Below are 12,988 nucleotides of genomic sequence, written 5' to 3'. Positions count from 1 at the left end.
TTCTAGGGGTAATATTTAAGGGACAACATCTAACATACTACTACAGTTAGTACATATGCACATCCATATATGATATATGATATAACCGTAGCCTCATTTCTGACTTAAAATGCTATAAATACATCGAATGTACTTTCTAAATGTCAAAATTTATATTAATAGGACTAACTATACAAAACAGCGAAACAGCCTGGTATCAAAAATTATTCGTGAACGTCATGAGACTCGGTTCCAAACCAAGTACAATGAAAAATGATACGTGGCCCCCGAGAGCGAGGAGAGAAGAGGAGAGAAGAGGAGAGAAGAGGAGAGAAGAGAAAAAGTCAGGGCGCGAGTTGACTCGTCCCATTCTTGGGGTCAGTGATCGCACCAGTCGACACGGGGCGCTCACGGGTAGAGAAGTACCGATGCTTGTGCTTGTGGCCATCGGGCTTTTCATCCGCTTCTACCCACCGCATTACCTGTCCCCGTAGATCGCGCATCTCGTGGACTCGTTGGGAAAGATCTCCTCGTTGCTTGGATTGGCCACTGCGCTGATTGAGCTCATCCTCTTCCGAGCTGGAGATTGACAGTGAAGATGCGCTGCTTTGCTGCAGGAACGTAATGACATTGCCTGCATTCTTCTTGAATTCGCGCTGCTCGTTCTTCAGATTTCCCATTCGTTCCGCATCCGCCTGGCAGTCCAGAGTGGTAACATGGAGACCGGGGAAGTTGGAGGACATAAATTCCTGTAGGAGTGGTAGCTTCTCCGCGTTGGGACGGTAGGTTCCACTGTCGTTATCAATAAAGAGTTCATAGTCCGCTGGATTGGTCGAGATAGGGATTCCTTCTTCGGTTTGGTCCAGATCCTTGCCCTCATTGGCTTCCTCATCTTCCTCCACGGGAAATTCGTCTGTAGGAACCGTGCTCGAGTTTGCATTCTCTGCATTTTCCGTATTTTCCGTATTTTCCGCATTTTCCGCATTTTCCGCATTCTCTGCGTTCTCTGCGCGCTCTGCGCGCCCCTCTGGGGAGTTACGGCGATGGCGATGCTTGCGCCGCCGAAGGAAGAATTCACCCGAGTACGCAATGTAGATAGACACATCACTGTGCATGGTGTGTTTGCTCAGCATATCGATGCCAAATTCTTTGCCAGTCTCGGTGAAACGGAGTTGTCCGTCCAAGGTGAGCACGTAGGTGAAGATCCGTCCATCCTGGCCATAGTGCGCAAACTCCAAAAACTTCTGGGCGAGTTCACGGCAAGGCGTTTGGAAGGACCCATGCAAGGTAGTGCGGTCGAAATTGTAGATGCGCTGGTGTTGGTGATGGAGCGCTTTATGCAGGATACGCCCTCGTAGACTCTGCGCCTGGAACATTCCCGCCACGAATGGCTTGAACTCTACATAGCGATGGTATAGCTCTGCAGGAATGGGGCCTGTGAGCTGCATCTGGATAGCTTGGAAACTATTTGGGGTCAGTATATAAATGGCCCAGGGATGGGAAGGAGGACACACTTGTAACGGCTAATCGACTTGCCACTGCCATCTTTGCTTTTAACCTGGTCTTTGATACCAGCCAGCCGTCCAATCAGAGGAGAAAAATGCTTAAACCAATGGTTGGGACCAATGGTGTAGACCTGACCCCCCTCTGTGCCTGGAGTTTTGCCGAGGCATTCGATACTGACCACCAACCAGGACTCCTTGCGGTGACCAGTCGCGAACGCCGAGACATTAGTAAAGACGTACACGCGCTTGCTCCCAAAGCGTTTTTTGACCTTGAAGGACTTCTCTTTGAAACCTACCCAGTCCTCCGAGAGTGTAGGAACGTCGATGAAAGCGATTCCCAGCTTATCATCATGATCCGCGGGGTCCTCGTCCATGAGATGACATTTCAACTGAAATCCCGAAGCGGGGACATTTGCGACAATCCATTCGCATTCCCACTTGGGGTTCATGTCCTTGCGTACGGTCGGGGTGCGGAAGCGCATGTCGGGGTCTTGTTTGTGGCGCGTCGGTAGGTCGATTACCATATGCGCGGAGACATACGGATCGGAGGAGAAACTGCCAAAGTCTGCGACGGGTAGGTCCTCTGCGCGATGGAAAGTAATCTTGAGGGTGTAGCCTGGTGGGGCATGGGGGATGGGAGTGGCATCGAAGCCTCCGGGAGGCTTTGACTCTTCATTCATAGTGACCCGGCGATGTATCTTGTCAGCCTTCTCGACGAATTTGGGGCCATATTTGTCGATAGGATGGACAGGTAATGACCGGGGCTGGGAGTCGTCCATCACGAATATAGGGAAGCAAGCAAATCCCCAAGATAAAGATAGAATTAAATAAGAATAGCCATGGAAGAGGGGGAAAAAAAAGAGAGAGTCCAAGCTTTCAGCCTTACAAATGAAGAACCCGTAAGCCCACCCGTGGACGGGAGTCCCTAGGCCCATATAAGGAAGGATGAGCGCAGGCAACAGAGATTATATCGCCAAGACTTGTCTAAAGAGGTACAATGACCTCATTTGACTCCATGGCCTGGTTCTCGTGCCTTTTTCAAGGGGGGGTCAGCCCTATATTTATTACGTCTTAACTACATGTCCAATGACATCTTTAATTTTCGTCTATCAAGTAACTTTTGAATGAATTAGGGACGAAAAAATGCCCAGAAGAAGCAAAACATAGTAAAAAAAAAGAAATACAAAACTAAAAAATTCTAATAGTACACATAGAGAAATAATGGTCGTGAGGTCGTGAGGATCATGGGAGTTAAAAAAAATCAAACACACAACTCCTTGCGTGAGGACTGACGAATGTGGCGTATGGAAGAACATTGGTTCTCTAGGTTCCTCGGAAGAGGAACTGCATGTCCTCGGGGGTCAGTTTTTCCAAGGCTGCCGCTTGATCTTTATTCAGGGTACCCCGGATGAGGTTGGCTTTCTTCTCTTGAAGTTGAATGATTCGTGACTCGACCGAGTCCTCGATACAGAGCCGAGTAACCACACAAGGCCGTTGCTGGCCGATTCGGTGACTGCGGTCGGCGCTTTGCCATTCCGCCGCGGGATTCCACCATGGGTCGATAATGAAAACTCGGGAGGCTTCCGTCAGGTTGAGTGCCACGCCACCGGCCTTGAGAGAGACTAAGAAGACTTCAACCTCGGGCTTAGTCATGAAATGTTCAATGGACTTTTGCCGCTGTGCTGGGGTCATCGATCCGTCCAGCATAACGGTGTTGAACCCGGCATGGCGTAGCCGCCACTCAACCAGTTGTAGCATGGATGTGAACTGGGAGAAGATGATGGATTTAGGGGTATGGCTTTTGCTTCGCTCCTTGAAGAGTTCGTAGAGGAGCATCTCGATTTTCGTGGACGAGGTCCAACTCTCCATCGAAATGCGGTTGATGATAGAATTCTTCTTGACAGACTCTTCATATTCTGCAAGGGTGGGTTGTTCCAAATCAATGGAAAGAGCGATATGGCACCGGGGGCAGTCAACATGCTTGCTATCGTCCTGGAAAGACTGAATATAGTCCTTGGCGCATTGACGACAGAATTCATGACGGCACTGAGACCGAATGGCATCTTCTGCAGGCTCGTCACAGACGCAGCACACAGCAATGTTGAACCCTGCTTGCGCTTTTTTCTTCAAAATGAGATCAGGATGGTTTGCAACTTGGCGCATCTGCATGATCAATCCGAAGATGTTAGCATAGTTGTTCAACATGACACCCTCGCTGACATAGGTATCGAATTTTCGTGTTGAGTTCGTCATGATGCTGCGTGAGAAATCTTGTTCGATCTCGCCGAAAAATTCATTGTGCAATGTGATACGTTTGGGTGGGAGCTCCATTGACGTTGTATGCTGTTGCTTCATCCGGCGGAGCATGATATGATCGGTGATAAGACGGAGCTTGTCGAGACCGTCTTTACGTTGTTGTTGAGTTTTCCCCTCGATGATTGGGTTGAGAATCTCCTTGTTGAAGATTGAGATATGCATAAACCCAGTGTGAGAGCACTCAGTACAACGTCCCTCTTTGGTCGAGGTCCACTGGAGTTGTTCGCAATCGCACTGCTTACAAAAGTAGCATGCGAATGGCTTGACTTGTAGAAAGCGTAGAAGGGAGAAGAATTCTCCAATCCGGTTCTGTACGGGTGTGCCCGATAAGCACCACTTGTAATTAGCCTCCAAGGCAAAACATGCCTTGGCAACACCCGTGGTACGCGATTTGATACTATGCGCCTCGTCAAGAATGAGGCGGTGATAGTGGACTGCGTGGATGACACTATCTGCTTTGACCATCGTTTCACCGCGAGAGAAGCCTTTCTCCTGCTTGCGGTAAATGGATTCGAGACTTGCATAGGAAATCATGATGACATCGTATTTGCGAATTTCAGTCTGTGTCAACTTTTTGACTTTCGCATCGGAATTGTGATAGACCAAGACTTTCAGTTTGCCATCCGTGTATTCCTTGATTTCGGATACCCACTGCATCAAAGCGACCGGTGGCACGAGGACGAGAGTCGGGTCAGGCCGGGGGAAATCGGACATGATGAGTGAAACTGCTTGAATGGTCTTTCCCATGCCCATCTCATCACCCAACAAACCACCCTTATATTGAGTCTTTTCCTGGGCTATCATCCAGTTCAAGCCCTCCAGTTGGAATGGCTTGAGTTTGCGAGTTATGGAGACAGGTTGCTTGGCTTCCTTTGGCTGGATAATCGGCTGTGCTTTGAGCGTATCCCACATGGTACCAATTGTGGGATGCTTGGTCACAAGATTCTTTCGGTCTCTTTCTACCTAGGTGATGGTCAGTCATATAAAGGCACGCGGGGAGAGAACCCGACTTACACGGCGAGCTTTCCGCTGCTCTTCCCAGGTTGGGGGCAGATCTGCTTCAGGGTCGTGAATTTCGTCATTGAGGCCTTCCCAAAGAGGACTGAGAGATCTGCCCTCTAGGGGATCCTCCGAGGTATCCGAATCAGCGACGCCGGAATGAAGCAACCCTGGTGGCTCAGGGCTCAATGGAGAGAAGAACACCGGTCTAGAATCGGGGTCCGAGTCGTATTCCGAGTGTTCATCAATGAATTTGTCTACGAGCAAACGTTGTTCTGTTGTCGGGCGTGGGTACTCGTATTCCTCCATTTGAAGGGTATGGGCCAGAGCGGTATCAGAAGCCTCAAGATCGGTTTGGACAGATAGAGCACCTGTAGGCCGTTTTACCGTCCTTTTTTTGAAGGCATGAGCTAGTGGAACATCAGAGGCATCATCATCCTCCGCCAGTGCCGCTGCGGATCGTTTTCTTCCTCTTTGGGAAGCTCCTAGGGATAATGCGCTCGACTGTAGTTTCTTTACGCGATCAGCGGCATTGATACGCGCCGAAGTCTTTATCGCAATCTTGGTGTCGGGTTCAGTAACCGCAGCACCAACGCTAGTAGCCGGGGTACTATAGCCCGTGGACAGATTCCCAAGCGAACTCCGAGAATTGGAGTCACTGGCGGATTCATTTTTCACAGGCACGACCACTGCAATGCTGCCCGAAGCAAAATTGTCTGGTGCCGCCGAGTCCGATAGACCGACATAGCCATCCTCATCTGCCTCGGAATCTGGGATGACGCGAGGGCGAGATCGAGAATGGGATGACCCACCAGCTCGCAGAGGTCCCGATCGACTTGATCGACGGAGGGGTGATGAATTCCTCAATGACGTTTCGCTGAATTGTGAATCGTCGTCTGAATCAGGGATTGTGGTTCTGGGTCTCAGATTGCGCCTCATATTGAAACCGGGCGGATGTAGAGAGGTGAGGTTTGAATTAGGGTGTTAATCTATAACGATGGATTTTATTAGCCGGGTTTGAAAGATATATAGGGAAGTTACATGGGGGGGGATGTACCTAGAAAAGCGCGACTTCACTTGTTTGTGTCATGAATATGTAGTTGCTAGAAGACAGGAGATAGGATGGAAAATGGGATAAGCCGAGAAAGTAGAGAGAAAAATAAATGAAGGAGGAAGGTATGAGAAATTAAAGTAAATGAAGGAGAGGAGACGAGATGAAAAAGGAGAGAAGAGAAGAGATGAGGATGAGGTCGGAGGCAGCAGGTGCCTGAACCAGAAATTTTCCTCGGAATCTCCCGATTTCCCTTCCCAGTTCCTTTTGTTTTTTCTTTCTTCTTGGTGGCAAATCATCATCTTCATCAACACGATCATCAAGCATTAAAGCTCTCTACATCTCTTTTCTTTCGTTCATTCCCCCCATATCCCCCGTGTCTTATCTCAGATAAGACCGCGTTAAGTGAAACGCGAAATTGCCACGGGTCCAGTGACTCGGGCCCAGACCGACTTTGAGCCTCATCTTTACACTCCAAATATGTGAGTTGCCCTATCCTATATGATATTGTATTCAAACTGAGAGGTTTAAAAGGACAGGAAGAAGACAGGCAAGGCAGCCAAGACAGTCAACTCAACCTCAGGGCATTCGGGGCCCGTATGTTTTGCTTCCCTTCACCTTATCCACACCCCAGAGACTAACTGCAACTCTAGACGCTCTGCCTTGACTGACTATCTTGCTGTATGTTCATCTTTCTTTACTTAATTTGGCCTGGCTGACTGGCTTTAGTCAAATAATATCTCAGCCCAACAAATTCGCGATGATTGGGACCGCCGGCAAGCCGAGGCACAGCGCCAGCCTGACCAAGCTGAACAAGAATCATCCAATGCTGCTGAAGAATCTAGGTCTCCATCGGTCTTGGAGTCACCAGAGGACCCAATCAAAAAGCGCAAGCGCCAGCAAGCCATTGCAAGGATCAAAAACAGTAAGGAGTTTGCTAAGCGCAAGGCTCGCTTTAGTGGCGATTACGACGATGAGGACGACGACGACTTCCTTGCGCTACAGATACACGAAGAAAAGAACCGACCGAAACCGGGTCAGCTTGCAAACTGCGAGATCTGCGACAAGCGTTTCACCGTGACTCCCTACAGCAAGGCCGGTCCGAACGGAGGCCTGCTTTGCGTTGATTGCTCTAAGAAACAAAAGGCTGATGAGAAGAAGCCCCCAGCCAAGAAGCGTGCCCCTGGGATTGGACGACGTCAGAATCAAGCTAATCTACTTGATGGGTTGACTCCTCATGGCACTCAGAGTCTGCTGGAAACCTGCATCAAGGTATGTCCATGACATTCAAACTCCAGGGTATTAACCAAGGAGTGCTAATAATCTTATAGAAAGTGGCAGACTATATCCATGATATTGAGGATTTCGGTGATTTGCCTCCATCATTGCTGTTACGTCTCGGTCAGATCTTGTCTAGAAGGCGGGCCGTGACCTCACGGACCTTGGATCTGTTCTTACGACCTCAATACACATCCATCGACCTGTTCGATTGTGCCAGTAAGTCAGAATTATTTCCTCTCTTTGAAAAAAAAAAAAAAAAAAAAAAGAAAGTCTAACCAGTGGCTAGAACTCGGCACGGATGACTACCACAAGATCCTGGCTTCCATGCCTAGTCTAACAAGGGTCAACCTTCGGTTTACCACTCCAATGAAGGACCCGATTTTCCACTATATGATGGAGCGTGATATGGAAATCAAAGATCTCCATCTGGATGGGCCAAACCTTGTGACCGATGCCTGTTGGCGCCAACTTTTCATGAAACTTGGCCATCGTTTCCTGAGCGTCAAACTGTGGAACCTCGATTCTGCCTTTGATAACGAAACCGCTCGAGTGATGTGTCTTCATTGCCCAAACCTTCAACGACTGAAACTGAAGTTCTTGCACAAAATCGACAATGAGATGCTTGAGGGAATTTCGACGCTCAAGTCCCTTCAGCATTTGTCGCTGCGTTTTCTGGACGAGACTGAGACTAAGACCGAGCCTCTCCTTAAAATCATGAGTAGCATTGGTCCTCAGCTAGAAACCCTATCTCTGGAGGAATTCAACCTTGCCGATGATCGACTCCTACAGCATATCCATCAGCATTCCCGTCATCTGACCAAGCTTCGTCTTACCCTCAACTCGACCTTCACCGATAAAGGTTTAACTGCATTTTTCACAGGCTGGTCTAATCCGGCCCTTACCTATGTAGACTTGAACTCCCTCCGGGACGTGGACATGACGAATCCCGCCGGTCCGGAGGAGCCTATTGGGCTTGCATCCGACGGCTTCGTTGCGCTTATGGAACATTCGGGCTCGAAGATCCAACACTTGAACATCGCGTCGTGCCGTCACATTTCATACAAAGCGTTCGAACAGGTTTTCGCAGAAGGCAAAATGTATCCCAACCTCAAATATCTTGATATTTCCTTTAGCACTGTCGTGGATGACTACCTCGCGCAGTGCATCTTCCGGTGCTGTCCGGCCCTTCAGAGACTGGTAGTCTTTGCTTGCTTCAAGATTCGCGACATCCACATCCCCAGGGGACTTGCTCTGATTGGTACCGTGGGAGCGACTATCAAAATCGACGGAATCACTCAGACCGAGACAATCTGAGTGGCGCTACGGTGGATCGACACAACAACTTTTCTTTCTTTCTTTTTTTCTTTCTTTCTTTCTCTCTCTCTCATATAGTTTAGCGATTTGCGATCTGAGCATATGTATCTATCTAAATCTTGAAAAAAAACCTTTTTTTTTCCCCCACGTAAACCTGGTTTTGTCTATAGCGGCCTGTCTTTGACGAGGAGAACTTCAATAATCTGATCAATTTGGCTCAGAATAATATTAGGGACGTTGTCTTTGAGGCAGAACTGCAATGGCTTTCTAAATGTCTCTTTTCCTTCTCGACGTTGTCGCAATAAGGAGAATACATGTGGTGAAAAGCGAAGTTTCTACAAAACGACTTTTCCATGGATACTATGTGATATGTGATATGTGATATGTGAGTTGCTAAGGAATTGTTTGAATCATTCATATAAAGGACTTCATTCGTTCAATATCATGTATATTTACGCCAGAAACCATAATGTATGTAACCATAACCAAAAACCTCAAGAAAATGCAAACCAATTAACAAAATTCATGATATTTATCCCATTCGCTTGCCAATCTCACTCTGCCAGTTTCGAGTCCTCTCAAATCCATTGGAGGCAGTCTGGTAGTCGAGCATCGCCTGGTAAACCTCCTCTTGGGTGTTCAGCACAAAAGGTCCATACTGAACAACCTTCTGGTCCAACGGCTGGCCAGCCGCAAGGAAGATGCGGGAATCCTTGTCGGCGTTATCCGGGACGGAGAGTTCAACAAAGTCACCCGTCTGCTCGAATTCGACGTTTGTGAATTCCTTTACGATGCGAGTGGAATCATTCGAGCCAAAGACAGTCTCACCAGCCAAAGTGTAAGCAAATGAGTTCCATCCCTGCGGCAGCGGCTGCGAGATACGACCGCCAGGCTTGATCGTGATATCCAAGATCCAGACAGGGGTGTAGGCCAAGTCGCGCACGGAGTCAACACCGTGTGACTGGCCCGAGATGACCTTAATCTTGACGCGACCCTCATCGACGGTGGCGAGGGGAATCTCTGAAGCACGCAGATCACGGTAGCGAGGCTCACAGAACTTCAGCTTCTGGGGCAGATCAACCCACAACTGCATACCGACGTTGGGGCTACCGTCCTCGTTTTCGTGGGGCATCTCAGCATGCATGATGCCGCGGCCTGCAGTCATGAACTGCAGATCGCCGGGTCCGATGGTGCCCTTGTTACCGGCGAAATCTTCGTGGTCAACGCCGCCGGACAACAAATAGGTGATAGTCTCCTGACCGCGGTGGGGGTGGTCCGGGAAACCGGCGCCCTTGCCGATGGTGAAGTGGTCGAGCATGAGGAAGGGACTGAAGTTGCGGAGCTTGGCAGTTCCAATGGAGCGGCGCACACGGGCACCTGCGCCTTCTGCTTGCTCAATGGCAAGGAATGCCTGTCGGATTGCGCGAGGAACGGACATGTCTGTGATGGGGAAGACTATGGGAGTCGGGGTTTCCAGATTGAGGTGGTGGTTTGTCTGATTGACAATATTTTTTGTCTGAAGGTACTGTGACAGGCTAGGAGCTTGTTGCTGGATGAATGTGAGAAAAGAGTCTTTGATAGAGGGGTTATAGGCAAGGAAGATTGCTGTGATGCAAATTAAAAGTGGCAGAAGTAGTTTCATGGATGAGATGATGGTATTTATATGCGAAGGAAGCGATTGAAAAGAGTAGAATGTTCTGCTTGGAAAGGAAATGCTGTCAGCTTTAGTCAATCTCTCATAAATACTCTTTGTAGTATTCTGGGCATCTGCAATGGATGCTTTGCAAGACATCAGTCAGCCCGGTCCGGCCAATTAAATGGCTTGGCTTTATTACCAAGATCCCCGTCAGCAGCCGCTAATCAAATAGCTAACCATATATGGTTAGTGTGGGCACATGATAACTGAGGTAATGCTGAGTTCAGCATTTCAAATCAGGTGACCTGGAAATTGGCCCGGGGCGATCTATAAGCTAGAAGTAATCCAGTGGATATAACCTTGTGTAGATATATGCGTGTTATAGATTTAGATTTAAATACAGTATGACTCTAGATGTTGCCCCATATTCATATCAAAAAGGGCCATTTCCATGTATTCTACAATATGCATCTGCTTCCAAGTGTTCCGTTGGGAGTAGTCAAGTCAGCCCGTGCACAGTAGATTAGTCGTTATCAGATAAGGCCACGGAGCAGCTGCCGCTCTCCACTGCCAAACTTGACATGCGAGGACCGCCTTCTGTGTAGGCACTTGATTTATTCCAGCCTTGGAAAACTGTTTGATTCTATCATTATATAACTACACTGATACCCATATGCGATTGATTTACATGACAAACCCTTACCATTGCCGAATTGAAGCCTCTTGCGACAAGCGCCTTTCGCGGGGAAGCTTCAGGATACCTGACTTCCACAACACCTAGACTCCACTGTCATCCTTGGTTCACTGTGTTCTAATCTGATCTGTCAAAGATATGGGTCACTCAGCAAGCCTGTCGCCGTGGCTGGTGTTTGCCTGTGCTGTGTCTAGCGTGTGGGCAAATAAAAAGCCGTTCAACATTAATGACGATATTCTGGCTTATCCCCAGGTAGGTTGGATCTGCCTTGCACCGATTTGAAGCAAACTAACGTTGGATATTGCTCGAAGTACCAAGTGGCATTCCCCGAGGAGTATGTGCTTGAATCCCACGCCGAAGCATTGCTCCAGTCCCAGGCCAGCCCCGGTGCCAATGACCAGAACAATCCCCAAGTCTACATGGGCAAGGGTACAACGGACTCCACCGATCGGCCCGAGGATGTGAATGGATCTTCATTCACCTACGAAGAAATGATACTCGAGGACCGGCGACTCCTCTGCCAGATCCCACGTGTCACGAACGACGAACATAATACAACGAGAGACAAGGAGAATAGCAAGGCCGAGGAGCAGAAGGAACTAGCTCGGGCAACAGATCGTGGCCTGGAACTCCTGCGTGAAATGGAAGGGAAATGCATGTACTATTTCTCTGGCTGGTGGTCCTACTCCTTCTGTTATCAGAAGCAGATCAAGCAGTTCCATGCGCTCCCCGCTGGCCGTGGTATCCCCAACTACCCACCAATCGAAGACACCCAGACGCATTCCTTCGTCTTGGGAAGATTTATCGGTGACAAGGGCGAGGAAGAGAAACAATCTGCCAAAACAGATGTGGCAGAGCTTCACACAAAAGGTGGCTCACGGTACTTGGTCCAGCACCTGCGTGGCGGGACCAAGTGTGATCTGACAGGACGCGAGCGCAAGGTTGAAGTGCAGTTCCATTGTCACCCACAATCGACAGATCACATCGGCTGGATCAAGGAGCTCACCACGTGCTCTTACCTAATGGTAATCTATACCCCTCGTCTATGTGACGACGTTGCTTTCCTGCCACCACGACAGGATGAGATACACACTATCGAATGCCGTGAAATCCTGATTCCCGACGAAGTCACCGAATGGGAAGCTATCAAAGAGTGGTACACGACCAACCAACTGGCCGATGCTGCTACAGATGCGGATGCTGATGTCGCCCAATCCGAGCTCCCAATTATCGGAGGAATCGAAGTCGGCGGCCGTAAACTTGTTGGCATGGAGGGCAAAGTAATTGAAAAGGGACGTGTGGCATCCGCAGGCGAGGAGCGAGTGGAGGTAGTTGCGAAACGCGAGAATGGCGAGGTCCGGAAAACGTCCAAACAGGTTCTAAAAAAGTACGATATTGACCCGGAGAAACTGGAAGAGATGAAGAATCTACTGGAAGAACAAGCAGATGGCAAAGACTGGACGCTGGAAGTTGTGGAAAGCAACGGCATGATCAAGTTTCAAGGCATCTTTGATGAAGATGAGGAAGACACTTGGAACGACAAGCCATCTTCAGAGAAACCACACGAAAACAAGGTGTCTGAAAAATCCACTGGCCAAAAGCCAAAGAAGCAGGAAACAGAGTCGGTCGAAAAGAAAAAGCAATCCTCAAACAAGCCCGAGAACAGCGAGGGCAGCGAGGAGACCTTTAAGGATGAACTATGACATTGTATAGTAGATCTTGTACATTTTGATAAATATTTTTTTTCCAGCCTCATGGATGCTATCGTGTTTTTCCCGCAATTGGCTGAGTTGGGAACCAATTACTAGCCTACATACTTGTACGTTGGTTTTACTATGAGGGCGACTCATTCTAAACTAGGTGTAGAGGTGCAAATTCAAAATTTGCCCAAGAGCTACTTAATATCTTGTCTTATATCCATTACGGAGTACATTCAATTTGTTTACCTTATAATATGTGCGATGTATATGGAATTCAAGTGTGCTTCGTGTATAGGTACACTTAGTAGACATATTTAGTATAAGAATATTTCTAAGGTTAGATACAGTCAATCTAACTGCAGTCCCACACAACTGCAGGGCTAGTATACTAAGAGCCATGCCCCTGGAGACGTACGTCAGTTGCCCCAGTTGCGGAGCCGAGGGGCGCTTTGGGTAGAAAAGTAGTTTGAGAATTAAGAGAATTCAAATACGAATAATAACAAGAAAAGAAAG

General features: G+C 48.4%; 5 protein-coding genes across 5 annotated transcripts; 2 read left to right on the top strand and 3 right to left on the bottom strand.

Moving 5' to 3' along the window:
* Nucleotides 1-323: 323 nt before the first annotated feature.
* N7471_007957 (C2 domain protein) lies at nt 324-2,263 on the bottom strand (the record flags this gene model as incomplete). Its single annotated transcript, XM_057280676.1, has 2 exons — nt 324-1,443; nt 1,494-2,263. 2 exons carry the CDS (start codon nt 2,261-2,263, stop codon nt 324-326), a joined length of 1,890 nt encoding a protein of 629 aa, XP_057134936.1.
* A 425-nt stretch (nt 2,264-2,688) lies between these two features.
* On the bottom strand, nt 2,689-5,791 carry N7471_007956 (DNA repair protein RAD16). The gene is made up of 2 exons (XM_057280675.1): nt 4,815-5,791; nt 2,689-4,763 (listed from the first exon to the last, which is right to left on the bottom strand). The coding sequence occupies exons 1-2, from the start codon at nt 5,736-5,738 to the stop codon at nt 2,808-2,810; spliced, it is 2,880 nt and encodes a 959-aa protein (XP_057134935.1). The 5' UTR covers nt 5,739-5,791; the 3' UTR covers nt 2,689-2,807.
* Nucleotides 5,792-5,962: 171 nt separating this feature from the next.
* On the top strand, nt 5,963-8,445 carry rad7 (uncharacterized protein; the record flags this gene model as incomplete). Its single annotated transcript, XM_057280674.1, has 7 exons — nt 5,963-5,975; nt 6,284-6,332; nt 6,385-6,447; nt 6,504-6,531; nt 6,580-7,122; nt 7,182-7,347; nt 7,418-8,445. 7 exons carry the CDS (start codon nt 5,963-5,965, stop codon nt 8,443-8,445), a joined length of 1,890 nt encoding a protein of 629 aa, XP_057134934.1.
* Nucleotides 8,446-8,977: 532 nt separating this feature from the next.
* N7471_007954 (pirin family protein) lies at nt 8,978-10,087 on the bottom strand (the record flags this gene model as incomplete). Its single annotated transcript, XM_057280673.1, has 1 exon — nt 8,978-10,087. The coding sequence occupies one exon, from the start codon at nt 10,085-10,087 to the stop codon at nt 8,978-8,980; it is 1,110 nt and encodes a 369-aa protein (XP_057134933.1).
* Nucleotides 10,088-10,665: 578 nt separating this feature from the next.
* On the top strand, nt 10,666-12,478 carry N7471_007953 (PRKCSH domain-containing protein; the record flags this gene model as incomplete). Its single annotated transcript, XM_057280672.1, has 2 exons — nt 10,666-11,027; nt 11,087-12,478. Exons 1-2 carry the CDS (start codon nt 10,914-10,916, stop codon nt 12,476-12,478), a joined length of 1,506 nt encoding a protein of 501 aa, XP_057134932.1. The 5' UTR covers nt 10,666-10,913.
* Between the last annotated feature and the right edge of the window lie 510 nt (nt 12,479-12,988).

This window comes from Penicillium samsonianum (assembly GCF_028829775.1).
Source record: "Penicillium samsonianum strain IBT 33392 chromosome Unknown utg000004l_segment0_segment0, whole genome shotgun sequence".
Lineage (NCBI taxonomy): Eukaryota > Fungi > Ascomycota > Eurotiomycetes > Eurotiales > Aspergillaceae > Penicillium > Penicillium samsonianum.
This window is presented reverse-complemented; position numbering and strand designations above follow the sequence as displayed.